This window comes from Pocillopora damicornis, chromosome 8, assembly GCF_964200805.1.
Source record: "Pocillopora damicornis chromosome 8, jaPocDami1.2, whole genome shotgun sequence".
Taxonomy (NCBI): domain Eukaryota; kingdom Metazoa; phylum Cnidaria; class Anthozoa; order Scleractinia; family Pocilloporidae; genus Pocillopora; species Pocillopora damicornis.
In genome coordinates, this window is record NC_142677.1 from 17,675,074 (window position 1) to 17,694,874 (window position 19,801).

General features: G+C 36.7%; 1 protein-coding gene and 3 long non-coding RNA genes across 4 annotated transcripts in view; all 4 read right to left on the bottom strand.

Moving 5' to 3' along the window:
• Window positions 1-12,138, bottom strand: part of LOC149041668 (uncharacterized) — a 33,613-nt gene extending 21,475 nt beyond the window's left edge. The window contains exons 1-8 of the mRNA XM_089180909.1: window positions 12,099-12,138; window positions 11,916-11,984; window positions 11,356-11,421; window positions 11,155-11,205; window positions 10,754-10,819; window positions 10,269-10,328; window positions 8,233-8,298; window positions 7,874-7,939 (exon numbers count right to left, since the gene is read on the bottom strand). Coding sequence (XP_089037035.1) covers window positions 7,874-7,939; window positions 8,233-8,298; window positions 10,269-10,328; window positions 10,754-10,819; window positions 11,155-11,205; window positions 11,356-11,421; window positions 11,916-11,984; window positions 12,099-12,138 — 484 coding nt within the window. The remainder of the gene's footprint in view (window positions 1-7,873; window positions 7,940-8,232; window positions 8,299-10,268; window positions 10,329-10,753; window positions 10,820-11,154; window positions 11,206-11,355; window positions 11,422-11,915; window positions 11,985-12,098) is intronic.
• On the bottom strand, window positions 961-3,622 carry LOC149041670 (uncharacterized). Its single transcript, XR_016188939.1, has 3 exons — window positions 3,560-3,622; window positions 1,321-1,386; window positions 961-1,028 (listed from the first exon to the last, which is right to left on the bottom strand). It is a non-coding gene; the product is annotated as an uncharacterized LOC149041670 (long non-coding RNA).
• Window positions 4,041-4,652, bottom strand: LOC149041671 (uncharacterized). The gene is made up of 3 exons (XR_016188894.1): window positions 4,592-4,652; window positions 4,438-4,485; window positions 4,041-4,097 (listed from the first exon to the last, which is right to left on the bottom strand). It is a non-coding gene; the product is annotated as an uncharacterized LOC149041671 (long non-coding RNA).
• Window positions 12,139-12,313: 175 nt separating the features above from the next.
• LOC149041672 (uncharacterized) lies at window positions 12,314-14,331 on the bottom strand. Its single transcript, XR_016188938.1, has 5 exons — window positions 14,264-14,331; window positions 13,993-14,064; window positions 13,112-13,177; window positions 12,653-12,718; window positions 12,314-12,371 (listed from the first exon to the last, which is right to left on the bottom strand). It is a non-coding gene; the product is annotated as an uncharacterized LOC149041672 (long non-coding RNA).
• Between the last annotated feature and the right edge of the window lie 5,470 nt (window positions 14,332-19,801).

The following is a 19,801-nucleotide window of genomic DNA, read 5'->3' on the forward strand; positions in this document are numbered from 1 at the left end:
TTCTTCAGCTGCCTCAGCTTGTGTCTCTATGATACCTAAGTGAAACGGGTGATGATGATAATATAATCAGTTGTGACCTGTAATTAATGGAGTAAGTTTCTAAAGGAACTGTGGTGCTACGTCGGTGGAAGAGTATAACAGGGTAATTTGGTATCATCAGCTGAGTTGATAACGTAAATTGACCACTGTTTCAAGAGTCAAAGCTGACGTTTCGAGAGTTAGCCGTTCGTCAGAGCAACCGTGACCTGTCATAGTTTTTTTGTGTTCCCCTCACTCTCTTGATTTTTACTCTTCTGTTGGGAAGAATCAGCCTTAAGTAGGTAATCCAGCTTCCGAAAGAGTCTTGGAGAGTCCCAGACAATATTGTGGTTCGTTAGTCGACGATGTTCACATCCACATTTCTCACGGCCGATCTTTGAAACAGCTCTTTGATAGTTTTGTTCGTAAATAAATGTCCTCTTGAGTTTTAACGCATTTCGCCTCCGTTTTGGTGCCGAAAATCTTGGTTAAGAACGCCTACCAGTCTTTTGCAAAAAAAAAAAAGATCTGCGCATATTTTACTTAGAACGACTCAGCATCTTCTAGACTTAGTAGCCTTAATTTTGTATGTTAAAGAAATGACAGGGGAAAAACTTCACACTTTTGAGTTTTGTCACGTATTGTGTCTTCTATAATTTCCTTGTCTGTCGTTTTTTCTATCGTGATAGACAAAAAGCCATTCCACCACTCACAGGTACAATTCTTGCTCTAAATTTGTGACAGTGGAATTGATAAATGGGCTGTTAGACTGTCTTAATACAAAAATTACTCGGTTTGCTCACCATCGTTTGCAAAGATCGGTTCGAGATGTAGTATCATATCGTTATATTCAGTATCATATTGTAGTATCATATCGTTATCGTGTTGTACTCAGTGGTTACAAACTTAAATCACCCATCTCTTTTCTGTTTTATTTCTCTCACCTGAAGAATGTTTATCATCCAAAGCCAGATTTTCTTGGATTGCTTTAACTTTATCCTCTGACGCACCTAAAAAAAATAGAAAATAGTTAAACATATTGGGTTGAGCTTTGGAAACTGTTTGAAAACAATGAAGGATCATAATTTTCTAGAGAGCAACTAACAGACACGTTTACAAATACAATACATCAAGAGCAGTGAATGTAGTCTTTTTGGCCCAAGGTTTTCCTATTGTTGCTCTTTATTGCTGTTAAGCATTAAAATAGATGCTGCTGTTTATTGACTGAAGAAACCAAAGCTCACTCAATAAATCAGCCATTATAACCATAAATGCACACCAAGAGATGGTATAATCCTTTACCTGTTGAACTCTCGATCTCTAAATCCTTTGATTTTCCAGAGAGAAGGACTTGACTTTTCTTCTGGTCTAAAAGTATAATAAACAGATTGTTTAAATGCTCATCATCACAATTATCGTTGTTGCTATTCATCAGTTGTGCTATCATTATTATCATTACTGTTATCAGAATTGTTCTTGATCAATTTGACAGGACACAACTTGACAGGATAATAAAAGTCATAGAATAATGAATGTCACAAGAGAAAACCATGTACCGTCATTGGAATTTTCGTGATAGCCTAGTTGAAAACTTTCTTGTTAGACTATCAAAATCGATAAATAATTGTCCATTAAAAGAAAAAAAACTCCTGTTGCGAGTTGTGGTAAAAAAATCGGCGCTAAACACATTTCACCATTTTTCTTTTGTTTGCCAATGGATTGTTGTCTGCAAAGGCCCTGGTTTTCTCCTGCTCCTAACTTAACTTGCGCCTCTTCAGTTAAACCAAACAGCATTTAGTATAACTGGTATCCAAATTACAACGTTCAGCACTTTTTTTTTTCTTGATCCTCCTGTCTATTTGGGAGTTTTTCCCTACTGTATTTCAATTTCAAAGACAAAAATAAATTTTGAAACTAAAAAAAATGCACGAGCAAATGTTTTAAATAACAATTGCCATTATATTGCACTGCATGTTTGCAGTGTTTACCGTTGTACTGAAACTAAGTTGACGTCAGGCAAAGGTTTAGTAAGTCCATAAAGTCCTCTGTTGGTAGAGGGTCGGTAGATTGTAAGATAGCAGTCTCAGTACATTGTTGCGCCAGTTGAAGTGGAATACTTGTAAAAAGCGATTTCACATCAAATGACACTAGTTTGTAGTCGTCAGGTATTTGTACAGTCTTAGTGGCGCTAATGAAGTCCTCGGTGGATTGTAGTTTACGTCTGGATTTGTCGGTGATCGGCTGTAGTATTGTCGTCAGGAACTTGGGTGTGTCGGAGAACCACAGAAAGAAACAATAGGTCGCATTGGGAAACGAGGCTTGTGTAGTTTCGGCAGACTGTAAAGTTTCGGTGGCTGTGGTACTTAGCACCTGAGTCGATAGTAGCGTTGGGTGTCAATGGCGTTTGTCTTCTTGAGTGTCAGTAATGTGCTGTTAAGTTTGCGTTGAAGCACAGGAGTCGGTTCACGTTTGAGTTTTTCGTAGGTTTGTTTGTCGTTAACTAGTGCGTCCATTTAGTCGTGATAGTCAGTCTTGTCCATGACAACAGTAATTCGTCCTCTGTCGGCTGGTGGAATAACTATGTCCTCGTCGTTTTTAAGTCGTTTAAGGGCATGTTGTTCGTCTTTAGTCAAGTTACTGCCATGTTGTAACGCTGATTATATAGTAGAAGCAATTCTACTTCTGATGTTATCCTTAGTAGACTCCGATAGCTTTCGTTGCCGAGATAGAGCCGCTTCAACACCAGATACAATGCCCTCGGTTGGTATCAGTTTCGGTGTAACTGAGTGTTTCTGTCCATATGACAGTACGCGAGTTTCATTCCTGTCTAAGGGACGGGAAGAGATATTCCTTACCCAGTTGTCGTCCGGTTTACTTCGCCTCTGTTCTTTGTTGCGTAGAAGTCCTGTCAGTTTCTGTTGATGCCCAGTACGAGCACGTTCAGTCGCTTTGTTGTCTCGTTTGTCAGCAATAGTCGAAACAGTGTCAAGTAATTCAGTAGGTATCAGTTGTTTCAGTTTGTCCTGTAGTAGTTGTGTCTTGTTTTTGTAGCGTTTGAGTCTTCTGTGGCAGTCATTTAGCCGCGCTTTGACCAGTCGTCTGCAGGTGGCTCTGATGATCTGGATGACCTCTTGTGTGTTCAACGGGGACTTAAGTTTGAGCCCGGCCGGAACAAGGTTGTGATCTTTACAGCAGTGATTATACAAAAGTTGTTGGGGTATTCGTCTGACAGTGCTTGCGTAGGTGATGTAGTCGTTCGTGAGTCTTTCGCTCTCTCGTCCAAGCGAACGTAACACAGTAAATGGTTTGGGTAACATGTAATAGCGTTTGAAGTTCTTTTTTCTTTCGTTTTACAAACCTTGACTTCGTCTCGGTAACTCAATATTCAAAAACTCCTTGGTCAAAATCCAGTCCGCCCAGTCACCCCATATACTTGGTGAAATACGCGCGCAAGTGATTTTCAGAAAATAATCTTTGTATATTAAATTCCACTTAACTCAGTCTTTTAAGGACTTTGATCTCTCTGTGCTTCCTAACTTACCCACTAAAGGAGCATCCTTTATATCCGCTTTTTCCTCAACAGGAGTAGCTTTAGTTTTGTCTGTCGATAAAATTACAACGAAATGGTTTTGACTCTTTTTCGTGTCATCAACTGATCAAGGAGACAACTCATGGACTAAACTTGTGATAATGCGATTGATAACTGGTCTGTTAGACTGTCGAGGTACCAAGAATATTCCCTTTGCTCATCTTAGTTGACAAAATAATATAGAGGATAAGTTTCTAAAAAAACAGTGGTGCTGCGTCGGTGGGAGAGGGTAATGAACTGAGTTGATAACGTAAATTAGCAACCGTAAAGAGTCTTAAAGCTGACATTTCGAGCATTATCCCATCGTCAGAGCGAATGGCTCTGATTCACTATCAACTCAGTTGATAGTTGACAAAATTTCAGTACTAGTTGTCTCGTTATTGTTAATTCTAAAAAGAAATCTAAAGATGCTTGTTTCTTTTTTCTCACAAACCGTTATCAGCAAAGTCCAGACTTCCAACAGATGCTGTTGAGGAGGCCTGTTGACCAACTAAAATACCAATGCATGTAAATAGTTATAACACTCATGATTTTTCACAACTTTTGTTTTCTCCATCTCCTAATATATGCAAGGTTTTCCCCCTAAGTGTAAAAATATCCAAGACCCAAATCAGTTTGGAAAATGAAAAATGTAAAACGCAAGGTTATCTTACCGATCAGGCTGTAAAATAATTTCTTCTTTAGTTCTATCCTAAATATTGACCCTCAAAAACTGATCAGTCCCTCTTTAATCTTCGAAAAGCTGACTTACTCTGCAACGTGTTTCCCGGCCAGTGTTTAATTGACGCTTAAGCTAACACACACTCTGCGTTTGCTCTAATTACTTGTACCTGTTGATTTTCCATCATCGTCATCTGACTCCTTGAATCCAAATTGACCTTGGAATGGTAAAGAAGAATATTCAGTTGTTTGAGTTTCATTTTCAGTCTTTTTTCACTCACAAACTTGAGAAGTGCAATTCATTTGCTTTTTTATCTCTCTCACCTGATAAAAGCTCGTCCTCCAAATTCACCTTTTCTTGGTTTGCTGAACCTTTCCCTTCCGAAGTAGCTATAAATTAGAAAAGAATCAAACATATTGGGTTATGCTTTGGACTTTTCCTTTAAACAATGAAGAATAATACATTTATAGAAATTAACCTTCCTACTTTATACGGAACGTCAAATATGATACATCAAGAAAAATAATTGCACCCCTTTTCAACCCTGTTTGTTCGTCATTGTTACTTTTTATTGCTGATGGTTTATCAAGCATTTGATCATTGAATTAGATGTGGTTACCTATTAATTCATTTCAAACCAAAATTTAATTAATAAACCAGATTTATTATTATGATATACTTCTATACTATTTACAGTTTTGTTCTGTACTCGCGGAACTGCCGATTTCTAAATCTTTTAATTTTTCAAATGATGAAACCTAAAATTCCCCAAGTCGACAATTCAAAAAAAAAAGAAAAAAAAGGTTTGAATGATCGTCATCCCTGTCTTCACGGTCATCAACATCATCATCTTATGGCTACGATTTATGTTTTCATTATCTTAGATTCTGTTTACCTTTCCCAGCTAGGACTACCTGGGTCATGTAACAATTAATTGTATGGAGTCCATTAGAGATTATTTCCTATAATGAATATGTTTGATTTTAACCCAAGTCAGTCCTACTTGCCTGCTAAGGACAACGAAGCTTTAAAATCCACTCCGTTATCACTTGACGTAGCTTCACTTTTGTCTGCCCCTGAAATTATGACGAAAAGTTATATCTCATCTAATGCGTTCTTGGTTAAGTTTAGTTCAGTGCACCAAAAAGGTATGTTGTCCATTTAAGTTTACCTCAGTTTAGTTAAGTATAAGTTTTCGCTTAGGCGGGGGCAGATAGAGGAAGGAGTGTTAATAGTTTAGTTGAGTACAAATTTACGTCCATCAATATCTGATATAGATATCTGGCCTATGATCAAGTACGCATATCAGACATTGAACTTGTCACACCCATTCAAATGGTATCTTATGGGCAGGGAAATAACAACGACAAACAAGTGAGGAGTGCCGCGAGTATTTAGACCTACTGGACCAGGAAAAATTTTACAATGATAAGTTGAATAACAACATATTGAATAATTTCTGTCCATCATCAGGGTAAGCTCTGTTCTGTTATTATTGCACAAGTCAACAATTTCTGAAAAGTACTTAACGACTTTTCGCACCTAATGAACTGTTGTCAGTCAACTCCTGGTTCCCTTCGGCTTCTTCAACTTGCGCCTCTTTGGTGACTCAAAAAAACAAAGAATATCATTGATCATAAAAACTGGATTATTGAAAAGCTTTTCTATTGATTTCCACCATCCTCTGATATTTTTATTGGGTTTTTCCCTTAATATCGCAATATGAAAGACTAAAATAACTTCAGAAACTGAAAAATATAAATTTCTCAGTTATTGTGCAGCTTACGACTGTGAAAAAATCCCTTGGTTTTTTCTGTCTTAAAATTAACTCATAAAAAATTACTCATTCTGTAAGTTTTCAAACTGTCCTCTAAACGGCTCCTTAGCCGCATAAACATTTAAGATCAAGTTACAAGGTGCGAAGAAAACAATAAAATTTTTTAACGTTACAAATACTTGTAAACATTTATAGATTGCTTTGAAGTTACGGAAACTGTGCAGACCAATGCCACAATTGAAATATGATAATTTGCTCAGTTTTAAACAAAAAAGATTCTAGGGTTTTTTTTTGGATCATCTTCCTACAGATGTCGGCTTTCAAACTGTCTGAGTGTTATACTTATTACTTATACTATACTTATTGTTATCTTTGCCATCTCATTCCTTCTCTAATGCAATTCGGCCTCGAATTATGAAAAAAAAAATTTCCCTTTGAACTAAGAACACTTTTGGTTAATGATCCATTGTTTGTTTATTTCAATGTTTGTTTCATGGCGTTTGTTGTATTCAATGCCCACTGACTTAATTTATTGCTATCTACTTGGTGAAAACATTATTTGATGAAAAAAATCTAAAGATGCGGACTGGCTCTCTGGGGGAGTTCAGTTAGACTTTCTAATCTGATTAGACATTTCTAATTTGTTAGAACCATCCTCTTTGTCATGGTTAAAGGCTTTATGAAAGGAATTTTTCAAAGTCTTGCTTAACTAAAAATTCGTCGGTGGTTTTAAAAATGGTAACAAAATTTAAGCTCTTACTGAGCACGGATTTCTAGCGCTGAGTTGGATAGTGGAAGATTTTCTGGAATGATGACAACAGTTTTGAGGCTTTCAGGTGATGAGTGAGGAACGATAAGTTGATCAAGCTTTTGGGCCCTAATTTGGCGAAAATGGTTTAAAAACTCTGACTTTGGTAACGATATTGCTTGGAATGAGAAAAAGAGGATGCATAAAAATTAGAGCGAAAAAAAATGTTATCCTGAGTTTTTACGCGTTTCGCCTTCGTCTTGGTGCGGAAAATATTGGTTTAAGAACGCCTACCAGTCCTTAGCTGAAAAAAAAAAGATCTGCACATGTTTTATTTAAAACGGCCCAGCATCTTTTAGACTTGAAGCCTTAATTTTTTCCTTTAAAGAAATGACAGGAGCAAAACTTCACTCTTTTGAGTTTGGTCACGTATGGTGTCTTCTATAATTTCCTTGTTTGCACTTTTTTTATATATCGTGAGAGATAAAAAGTCTTTCCATCACTCACAGGTACAATATACTCTAAACTTGTGACAGTGCAATTGATAACTGGGCTGTTAGACTGTCGAAATACCAAGATTACTCGGTTTGCTCATTATCGTTTAGAAATCTCGGTGCGAGTTGTTATAGTTATCGTTGTAATCATAAAAACAATCTGACAAGGCCTCTCACTTTTTTCCTCACCTGGGGAACCGTTGTCAGCATCATCCAGGTTTTCATCAGCTTCAATGTTGTCCTCTTTTCCAACTGAAATACCAATACACATTAATAGTTAAAACACTTACTATCAGTGATGATCTCTGATTATGTCTAAGATTTATATTTCAATTTAAATTCGGACTTAGGTTTACATTAATTCAGTTTTACATTGATATCTTGTACCTTTTGGTTTGCTTTCATCGTCATCTGATTCCTTCTTGGATGTAAAGTGATCTTGAAATAGAAAAGAACACAAATTTACTTGAGCAAAGAGCATTTTCAGGGTTCAGTTTGTTTGTGTGTTTGATTTTATCGCGCGTGTTGTACTCAGTGGTTACAAACTTAGATTACTACCGTCTCTTTTCTGTTTTATTTCTCTCACCTGAAGAAAGTTTATCATCCAAATCCAGTTTTTCTTGGATTGCTTTAACTTCACCTTCTGCCGTACCTAAAAAAATAGAAAATAATTAAACATAATGGATTGTGCTTTGGAAACTGTTTGAAAACAATGAAGGATAACAAGTTTTTAGAAAGCAACCACCAGACAAGTTTATAAATACAATGCATCAAGAACAGTGAATGTAGTCTTTTTTGGCCCAAGGTTTTCCTATTGTTGCTTTTTATTGCTTTTAAGCATTAAAATAGATGCTGCTGGTTATTGATTTAAAGCAATCAACGCTCACTCAATAAATCAGCCATTACAACAATAAATGCACACCAAGAGATGGTATAATTATTTACCTGTTGAACTCCCGATCTCTAAATCCTTTGATTTTCCAGAGGAAAGGACTTCACTTTTCTCTTGGTCTAAAAGTATAAAAAACAGATTGTTTAAATGCTCATCATCACCGTTATCATTGTTGCTATTCATCAGTTGTGCTATCATTATCATCATTACTATTATCAGAATTGTTCTTGATAAATTTGACAGGAAAATAAAAGTCATAGAATAATGAATGTCACAAAAGGAAACCATTTACAGTCAATTGGAATATTCGTGATTGCCTAGTTGACAACTTTCCTGTTAGACTATCAAAATAGATAAATAATTGTCTATGAAAAGGAAAAAAACTCCTGTTGCGAGTTGTGGTAAAAATATCGGCGCTAAACACATTTCACCATTTTTCTTTTGTTTGCTAATAATTTGTCTACAAAGACCTGGTTTTCTCCTGCTCCTAACTTAACTTGCCCCTCCTCAGTTAAACCAAACAGCAATTAGTATAACTGGTATCCAAATTACAAAATCCAGCACTTTTTTCTATTAGTCTTGATCCTCCTGTCTATTTGGGGGGTTTTCCCTATTTCGATTTCACAGACAAAGATAAATTTTGAAACTAAAAAAAAAAATGCACAAGCAAATGTTTTAAATAACAAGTGCTATTATGAGTCTGGGAAATCATTCTTCTCTTATGCAGCCAGAACATTTTTGGAGGTACAGTTCGTCCTGTTATAGTAAAATAACACGTAGACTCATAGTCAACGGTCTGGTTCGTCATTCGCTGATTTTCAGCAGTTTTATAGGTGACATCATTATTGATCGTTGCTAGTTTGTTTTAAGTGAGTCATTTTTTAGCGCCCTTTCCTATCTCCCTGTCTCCGATGTTGGGAATCGGCGAACTTGATCTAATAAACCGTGCACCGTGTCTGTTGTTTGGATCTTCTTTGTCGTTAATACTAATGGAAGCTCTGTAATAGTGTAGTTTGATCGTTCGGGTGAGTGTAGTCCTGAGATGTACTGTTGTCGGAAGTGGTGACTGACGTTTCGACAACCTGAGCAGAAGTCATCATCAGAGTCCAGTGAATAGTTGTTGTCAGTCGAATCTTCCTACTTCGGTCTCTATAAACTGATGGATCAGTTTTTCCTTGATGTTATGGGCTGTAAGACTCAAGTGGCGTAGGTCAGTCGTGATTGGTCGGTCTGGATCCGTTGGTGAAGTTAGGCCGTTCTGTTCGATTCGTTTGTAATGTTAATGTCGTGAATGAGTCGTTCGTATGATGCCGGTATTGGTTGACACTTGTTGAAGGAAGTCTGTTCCAAGTTGGTAAACCAGCTTTCCAGGGTAAGTCGTCAGTCAGTCTGGTTGTGAGGTTTTCTGCCAGTCTCACCGGTGTAGGAGGCGTGACAGTTGGAGCAATTGATTTTATACACTGCTCTCTGTCTGTTCCTCGGTTCGTCTTTTTCTTTGACGTTAGTTGGAAATAGTCGTAACAATGTCAAGTAATTCAATAGGTATCAGTTGTTTCAGTTTGTCGTGTAGTTGTTGTGTTTTTGTAGCGTTTGAGTCTTCTGTGGCAAATCATTTATCCGCGCTTTGACCAGTCGTGTGCAGGTGGCTTTGACGATCTGGATGGCCCCCTGTGTGTTCAACGGGGACTTAAGTTTAAGCCCGGCCGGAACCAGGCCGTAATCTTTACAGCGCTTATAAAAACAGAGTTGTTGTCGTATTCGTGTGACAGTGCTTGCGTAGGTGATGTAGTCGTTCTTAAGTCTTTCGCTCTGTCGTCCAAGTGAACGTAATACAGTAAATGGTTTCAACTCGGGGGTAACATGTAATAGTGTAGTTTGAATCTCATTTTGTTTTCGTTTTATAAACCTCGACTTCGTCTCGGTTACTCAATATTAAAAAATTCCTTGGTCAAAATCCAGTCCGCTTAGTCACCCCACAAACTTGGTGAAATACGTGCGCAAGTGATTTTCAGAAAATAATCTTTGTATTTTAAATCCCATTTAACTCAGTCTTTTAAGGACTTTGATATCTCTGTGCTTCTAAACTTACCTACTAAAGGAGCATCCTTTATATCCACTTTTTTCTCAACATAAGTAGCTTCGCCTTTGTCTGTCGATGAAATTAGAACGAAATGGTTTGTTACTCTTTTTTGTGTCACCAACTGATCAAGGAGGCAACTCATGGACTAAACTTGTGATAATGCGATTGATAACTGGTCTGTTAGACTGTCGAGATACCAAGAATATTCGCTTTGCTCATCATAGTTAACAAAATAATAAAGAGGATAAGTTTCTAAAAAAACTGTTGTTGTGCGTCGGTGGGAGAGTATAACAGGGTAATTAACTGAGTTGATAACGTAAATTAGCAACCGTAAAGAGTTTTAAAGCTGACATTTCGAGCATTATCCCATCGTCAAAGCGAATGGCTCTGATTCACTATCAACTCAGTTGATAGTTGACAAAATTTCAGTACTAGTTGTCTTGTTATTGTTAATTCTAAAAAGAAATCTAAAGATGCTTGTTTCTTTTTCTCACCTAATAAACCGTTATCAGCAAAGTCCAGACTTCCAACAGCTGCTGTTGAGGAGGCCTGTTGACCAACTAAAATACCAATACATTTAAATAGTGATAATACTCGTGATTTTTTACAACTTTTGTTTTCTCCATCTCCTAATATATGCAAGGTTTTTCCCCTAGGTGTAAAATATCTAAGACCTAAATCGGTTTGGAAAGTGAAAAATGTAAAACGCATAGTTAATGTGCTGATTAAGGCTGTAAAATAATTTCTTCTTTAGTTCTATCCTAAATATTGACCCTCTAAAAGTGATCATCTCTCTTCAATCTTCGAAAAGCCGACTTGTTTTGCAACGTGTTTTCCAGTGTTTACTTGACGCTTAAGATAACACACTTTCTGCGTTTGCTCTAATTACTTGTACCTATTGATTTTCCATCATTGTCGTCTGATTCCTTCTTGAATCCAAATCGACCTTGGAATGATAACGAAGAGTACTTTATTTTAAGTGAAGAAAACATTTAGCCGTGATGATTCAGTTGCTTGTGTTTCATTTATTTTCATAGGTCTCTTTTCACGCACAAACTTGAAAAGTGCAATTCATTTACTGTTTTATCTCTCTCACCTGATAAAAGCTCATCCTCCAAATTCACCTTTTCTTGGTTTGCTGAATCTTTCCCTTCCGGAGTATCTAAAAGTTAGGAGAGAATCAAACATATTGGGTTGTGCTTTGGACTCTTCCTTTAAACAATGAAGGATAATACATTTATAGAAATTAACCTCCCTACTTTATACAGAACATCAAATATGATCAAGAATAATAATTGCACCCTTTTCACCCCTGTTTGTCCATGATTTCTATACTATTTACAGTTTTGTTCTGTACTTGCGGAACTGCCGGTCGCTAAATCCTTTATTTTTTCAAATGATGAAACCTAAAATTCCCTAAGTCGACAATTCCAAAAAAAAAAAAAAAAAAAAAAGGTTTGAATGATCGTCATCCCTGTCTTCACGGTCATCAACATCATCATCTTATGGCTACGATTTATGTTTTTCAGTATCTTAGATTCTGTTTACTTTTCCCACGACCACCAGGGTCGTATAACTATTGATTACATGGAGTCCATTAGAGATATATTCCTATTATGAATATATTTGATTTTAACCCAAGTCAGTCCAACTTACCTGCTACGGAAAAAGAGGCATTAAAATCCACTCCGTTATCACTTGAGGTAGCGTCACTTTTGTCTGCCCCTGATATTATGATGAAAAGTTGTATCTCATCGAAGTTGAGTTAAATGCAGTTTGTAAGCCTTCAGATGTAGGCTTGCAAACTGTCTGAGTGTTACACTTATTACCGACTTCTACCTATTAATTTGTTATCATTGCCATCTGATTCCCTCGTCATTGTAATTTGGCCTTGAATTATATCAATAAAAGACATTTACCTTTGAACTAAGAACACTTGTAGTTAATGTGATCTATTGTTTGTTTATTTCAATGTTTGTTTCATAGCGTGTGATGTACTCAATGCCCACTGACTTAATTTATTGCTGTCTCCTTTTTTTTCTTTGTTCCTCTCACCTGAAGAAAGCTCATCACCAAAATCCAGTTTTAATTGGATTCCTGAAACTTTATCTCCTGACGAGTCCAATGAAAAAAAAAATGGAAAATGTTTCAAAATCAGGTTAGTGCGGAAGGATACTGAACTGGTAAAATGGAAACACCCGACCTCGCTTACAGCGTCTAATATACATTTTGAGCTTAGTTTTGTTTAGTTACTTTTGCTTTTGTTGAGTTCTCAAGCATTAAAGCATTAAACCAGATGTGACTGAGTGTTGACTCAAACTAGCATTTATTCAAACTGGCATTTATATAATCTCAGTATCCTTCTATACTATGCTCGTTGTTCAATTCTGTACCTGTTGAAGAGTCAATCTCTGACTCCTTTATCTTTCCTGCCGATAAATCTTCATCTTTTCCCTCGTCTAAAAATGACAAGAAAGGTGGCTTTAGTGATCGTCATCACCATCGGTATCGTCGTCATTATTATCATTATGATGATGATGATTATTTTTATTATCATTGTCATTATCAGTACTGTTGTCATCATCGTCATCATCATCTTGGTCACTGTTATCATTAATTTTTATCATAATTATTATCGTTATTATTGTTAGACTAAGATATCTGTCTCAGGACCTCCTAGGTGGTGTTACCCCAGTTTATTGTGTGTGGTCTTTTACAGAATACTTGATTGTTGGACTAACAAGATAATTAAGTAGTTGTCCATTGTCAGGACAAACCTCTGATGTGAGGTATAGTATAAAAATCCAAACCAAAAACCTAACAGACATCGAATTGTTCTTTTTCTCCTATACCTGATGAACTGTGGTCAGGATGGTCTTGTTTTCCATCGGCTGCTTCAACTTTTGCTTCTTTGGTAACTCAAAATAAAAAAGAGTGTTGTAATGTAAAGTCATTGGTAATGAAAATTCGGAGAATTTTTGTTTTCTTGGTCCTTTAAGATATTTGTGGGTTTTTCCCTGGACGTTTCCATTTTAACACTGAAATAATGAAAGAGACTGAAAAACTCAAAATTTAAAAATTTTCCCTAACTCGTTTTTGCTATTTGGAGCTCACCGAATAATTTTTTTTCGAATTTTGGTACAAATACTGAACTAATAAAACTAATTCAGTCCTTTCAGTCCACTTCTGTCGGTCTACTGACTTCTTTGCATCGCAAAGTTTTTGACGAATCAATCCAAATAATGCAATTTGCTGTTCAAAATTGGACAGTGTCAAGTTCTGCTGCTCTCTTAACTATAGACTTGTATAGTTTTCAAGAAATAGATAGATAGATAGATAGATAGATGAAAACACAAGTGTTAGTGAAGTCTACTTTGCTATTTGAACACTTAATTAACGGCAACTTGTTATCATTGAAAAAGTGCAAAAAATAATTTCCTGGCGCGACAAGACTACAAATTTTTCGTTTTAATAAATTAAAAAAAAACTTGCTGAGCTTTTTTTAGAACAGTTAGTTTGGTTGTTTTGTTCATATCGTGAAAAAGGTAGAAGTAATTTATCATTCATCATGGTGAATGCCATGAAGTGTAATCATATGTCTCACGATGTAGCCAGTTCCAATACATATTATTTCTACAGTTGTTAAGAAACGCTCACTAATTCGCGAAATTTATTAGAAAGCTTATTTATGGTACAGATTCATACACATTCAACTCACACTTGCTACTTGTACCTGTTGATTTGAAACCAGCGACATCAGACTCCTTCTTGAATACAACTTGACATTTCTTAATGTCTAAGGATACTAAGCAAAATAATTTTTTCATTCTGAGTTCAGAGTGTAAAGTACACTAACTCGACTCGCTTACTGCGGTTTGTTTGTTTCTTTTTGCTTCTTAATCAATGATCAGTTGTTTGTTTATTTCTTGCTCCAGGTCACTTTTCTTCTTAAAAATCTTACAAACTCGAGAAATGCAATTTATTTGCTGTTTTGTTTCCCTCACCTGAAGAAAGCTCGTCATCCAAATCCCGTTTTTCTTGGATTTCCGAGACGCTACTTTCTGACATACCTAAAATAGAAGTCACCTCAGTGTTAGCGTGACTGCAAATGAAACTGTGAATGCGACTGCTTCAAGACTCTTTTGGCTCGAAAAACAAAGATGATCGGAAGGTTTAAAATGTTGCAGACTTATTATTATTATTATCTTCGACACGTTCCTCAAGGCACACATTGTTTAGGCAACTCAAATTTGTATTTTCAAAATCTTTTTTTTTTATTCGAGAGACATCAACCGTTGTTGGTTTATTTAATTTTACCAGTATTTTTATTATTCTTATTGCGGACTCCTCTGGAAAAATCTAAATCTGTCGTTGGTTTGTCTCACATTCTTTACATGTAGCTGAAATTTAAATCGATTTGAAATTTGGTAAATGAATAAAGTGGGTAACTTTCTAAAGAAACTGTGGTGCTGCGTCGGTGAGAGAGTATAACAGGGTAATTTAGTTTTATCAACCGAGTCAATAACCAAAACTGGCCACCGTAGTCATCAACTCGGTTGATAATACTAAATTACCCCGGAACTTGGTAAGCCACTTTAATCGAAGAGGACAATATGGATTTTAGGTGGTTACTTTAACTTCAAGTGAAACAGGGAGTAAATAGAGAACAACACACGACAACAACAGAATTACCGTGGAAAGTTACTAGGAAGATCAAAATACATTCTCAGGATTCGAAAAAGAAATTTATAATGAAAGTTGTGACGTCACTGTTCAAAGTTCTATTCTATGAATCAAAGCTTTTCAATGCAGCCCATAAATTTTGCAAAACTAATACTTGTTAAGTCCAATATTTTTGTTTGTTTGTTTCATGGTTTTTTTTCCTTAACTGAATAATGCCGAAGTGTGGTTCGCCGGCGGGCGTTACCATGAGTTTTTGAACTCTGTCGATAATGAAACCTTATCGGTAGTTACTGTCTATGATTTTCACGAAGATGGGTAAAAAAAATTAAAAATGAATGGTACGCTTTCCAAATGCATCGGATAATTAAGCGAACAAATTCCGCACGGCGTAAAGGCAGATTTAATTACCATGCACCTGCTTTTATGTAATGTACATTGCGCGTCGTAAATTCATATTAAAAAACAAAACAAAACAAAACAACCAAACAAGAACAATACAGCAGACAAATGTATCTTTCTGCGTTATTACTATCATGATTAAAATCGACTCTAATGGCCGCTTAATTTATTGTCAGAGAAGTCAATACCCTGAACCACAGATAGTTTTCACCACGACCGTTCTTTTTCCTTAATTTGTGGATGTCATGTATTTCCCATAAAAAAGCTGGGAAGATGTCGACTTTGTAGCAATGGACTTTCGGAGGATAAATCTCCGGCACAAACTGGCTTGTTTCAAAGTTCAATGGATAGCCACGCACGACTGACTCTAACATCGTAGCAAAAAAAGCGGTTAGCTCCGTAAGGTGTGAAACCTATAATTTCCATTTTATTTGTCAATGGCTACGCCGTGGTAGAAATTCATCTTTATTCTCGTTAAAAATTAAATGAATTTGTCCGTCTTTCCACTAAGTGCATGCTACAATTTGTTGAAATATGTTTTCTCTCACCTGAGGAACTCTCACTTTTCAGACCAAGTTCTTCTTCTGATTGCAAAACTTTATCTTCAGCCATAACTAAGAATAAAACAGAACCAAACCGGTTTGCTTTGTGTAATTGATATTCGTTTCAAAACGATTCTTAATGCAAATGTAAAACTGGAAAACATATCACAGTCAAAAAAACCTTCGGGAAAATTTCAAATGTATCCTTTAATTGTTGATTAACCTAAACCTTCTGGGAAATAATCAGGATAGATATCAAAATATTTCATTGGACCCGCTGAGACTGAACATGAAGTCCCTAGCTTCAGAATGGGGAATCTTCGAATTTCAACAGTTTCCCAGTAGCGCTCTAACTTGCGACCGTCTCGTTCGCCATGATGAGATGGATAAAGAACAACTTTAAATCGGGCATCTGAATTTGCACGTATGATCGTCAATTTGTCTATATGTGTTCCAACATATTTAACGCACTTGTGTGTTGGTAACGCCAAAATCAATGCACTACAACTAAATTCTTACCTCAATCTCAAAGAAAAATGCTTGGAAAAATATATCCGCGATCAATCTTTCTCTAGCTGCTGATTCTAGATGAAAACGTGATTGTCTCTAAAATGAACATGTAACATGCACAGTGATCTTGTACAGACAGGCAGTTATATATATATATGGAGATTGTATGTCATTTGAAGAAAATAGAGCAGGACACGGAAACCAGAACTTCTCGTTTCATTTTCGTATGTCATGATTTTATTATCAAAAAACTTCAAGCTTTGCTTTCAAGAAATGAAAGCCGCTGAAAAGTGTGAGGATTTCAATACACGCGGGTAACGACGGTTGATCAACACGATCGAGATGCGCTGTATGGCCGTCAATTTGTATATTTGTGTTCCAACATATTTAACGCACTTGTGTGTTGGATAACGCCGAAATCAATGCACTACAACTAAATTCTTACCTCAATCTCAAAGAAAAAATGCGTGGAAAAATATATTCGCGATCAAACTTTCTCTAGCTGCTGATTCTAGATGAAAACATGATTGTCTCTAGAATGAACATGTAACATGCACAGTGTTCTTGTACAGATAGGCAGTTACATATATAGAGAGATTGCGTGTCATTTGAAGAAAATAGAGCAGGACACGGAAACCAGAACTTCTCGTTTCATTTTCGTATGTCATGATTTTATTATCAAAAAACTTCAAGCTCTGCTTTCAAGAAGTGAAAGCCACTGAAAAGTGTGAGGATTCCAATACAAGCGGGTAACGACGGTTGATCATCACGATCGAGATGCGCTGCAGCTGTGTAGTAAAGTCCAATGCGACTCACCTGCTCCCTGTGCAAGAAGTACTTGCTACCTATATCACCCCTTTATACCCTGACATCAGAATTCATATTCTCCACACTGTTCTCTATGCATTTCCTGTGACTGACAACAAGAGTTTGTTTATTGATCAAGAGTTTTCTACCTAGCACGGTTAATTGAAGCTTTCTGAGAATTTTTCTCGTCGCAAAAATTTATTTCAATTCCGTTAAGACTAACAATCGACCGCATTCAGTCGCCATGTTGAATGCAATTTCGTCCCCCGGGGACTTAACGTTTTTCAAAATCCCGGGTTTTTTTTTCCAAAACCGGGAAGCCCCTGGGTACAAGATTCTGATACATGAAAGACAACGCATGCATGTCTGGAAATTGCGGGGGCTTTGATTACTCATTTTACTAAAGTTTGTTTTTTATTTAAGGCGTTCAGACGAACTTTGTTTCTTTCTGATCATTATTAGCTAATGAAATCCTCTATTTGGCAGGGATTAAATGGAGAAGTTTGCAGATACTAAGATCAGAAAAATTTGTTTACATTTAACCTGGAAAGGCTTGGACTTAAACTCAACAAAATGCAGCTCAACGGGAATCTTACAGTTAAATAAGCTTCCATTAAACTCCCAAGGTTCTTTCACTTTTACGAATGCACAAAAGGTGTGACGTTATTTTATAATAAATAAACTTCGAAAATGATATCAGCTTCAAAATCATCGTTGGTGTAGGAACCTATTAGAAAACGGGAAGGTCAGAAAGAAAACTCTCTGTGGGGCCTGCGCTCCATTATGTCGCGGAGACTTAATTTTGGCCTGTCACGCAAAATTTCTAATTTCAATTGACATGATCCAATCCATGATCCATGATCTGATCCATGATCCGATCCGCGATCCGGTCCGGTCCGGGCCGATCGAGGATTTATCTACGCCAGATGATTGTAGGGATTAGCCTCATTCTGGAGAGCAACTCAACATGGCAGCTTCATGTGAGAGAAATGGAAGTGGGCAAAGCCTGGAAGATCTATTGGGTAACGAAGGCACAACAGCTGCTCTCGTTTTCAACGCTATAATGACCGCAGCAGCTCAGCCACTGACATGTGCTCGACTCCAGGCGCAGCTAATGGACTGTAAACGTCAAATGACACAGTGATATTTCTCTTTGATACTTTACCGGCGCTCAAAGTTCAACTTAATGTTTGCGTGACCTCCTACCGTTATTTTAACAAGGATTTTTTGGTACAAAAGTTGTATATTGCCTTTTTTTTCCACACCAATGTTTCAATATTCATGAGAGGGAGCGAATGCATTGGACCAATAGGTGTTCACTGAACTTAAGGCTGGATTAGGACAAATGTCCACTGTAATGATTAGCTATGATTCGAAGTGAGGGAGTGGTTGCTTTATCCCAATATAAGGGGTTCCATGAATCCGGAGCAGGGGGGGGGGGGGTTGGTAGTGAGGGCAGTAGAGTGCATAATAATGTGATCAACATGATCATAGCGAAAAGAACAGACAGAGTTTGTTGATAATAAGGAGAAGTCTACTCCTCTGGTGGTTCTCATTCGAATCAAAATGGTCTTTCAGTTACAGCTGTAGGTGACTCAGTTCAGATGTTGCACCACTAATGACCTTAGCCTTACTAATGAATTAGAGCGTCATTTTAATCAGTGTAATGTGGCAGGTTTGTTTGGTTTGGTGCTCAACATCAGATCAGCAGAGGCTGACTCATTTTCAGACATGAGATTGGTATTTTAGCAAACCTGATGATCTTCTCAAATACTGAACTTTGTTACCCTTTACACTTTAACATCAGAATCCATATTCTCCATACCCTTCTTTATACATTTCCTTTGGTACTGACAAGGAGAATTCATTTTAACATTTAAAACTTCTTAGTTTGGCAATCATTTCCTGTATTCTCATATATTGGGTTTAAAAGGTTAAGTGAGCTTTGAATGCTCCTTTTAAATGACATATTTAGGAAGACATCATTTTTCTGTCTTTTGAGATTAACCCTTTAACTCCTAAGATCTCATTAGTGTCTGCTGTACAATTCATATGATGTTAGTTTGGAAAATTTGGAATTAGATCAAACAACAATCACATAATTGATAATTTTCTTTATTCTCACTACTTGTCTGCTTGATATTGTATGGATAGTGTAAGGAGAAATTATGTCTAGATCACTAGTGGAACTTAAAGGGTTGATGTAGTTGTACAATTTGTTTCAGTTTCCTTCCCAAAGACAAAGCAAAAATGCCCTTAACCCTTTAACTCCCAAGATGTCATTTGCAATTCTCCTTACTGTCTGCCATACAGTTCTTGTGATGTTAGTAATTGGAAAATTTGGTATTAGATCAACTAATAATCCTCTAACTGATATTTTTCTTTATTCTCATCACTTGTCTGCTTGATATTGTATTGATATTGTAAGGAGAAATTCTGTCTTGGTCTCTTATGGGAGTGAAAGGGTTAATTAGAGGAGGCTTAGAACTTGGGTGGCAAGGCATTGTAAATGGAAAGTTATCTCTACAGGTCATTTTAACTGATCACCTGAATTATATTTTACCTGATACTTTAAGTCACTGAGACAGTGTTTGAAATGAA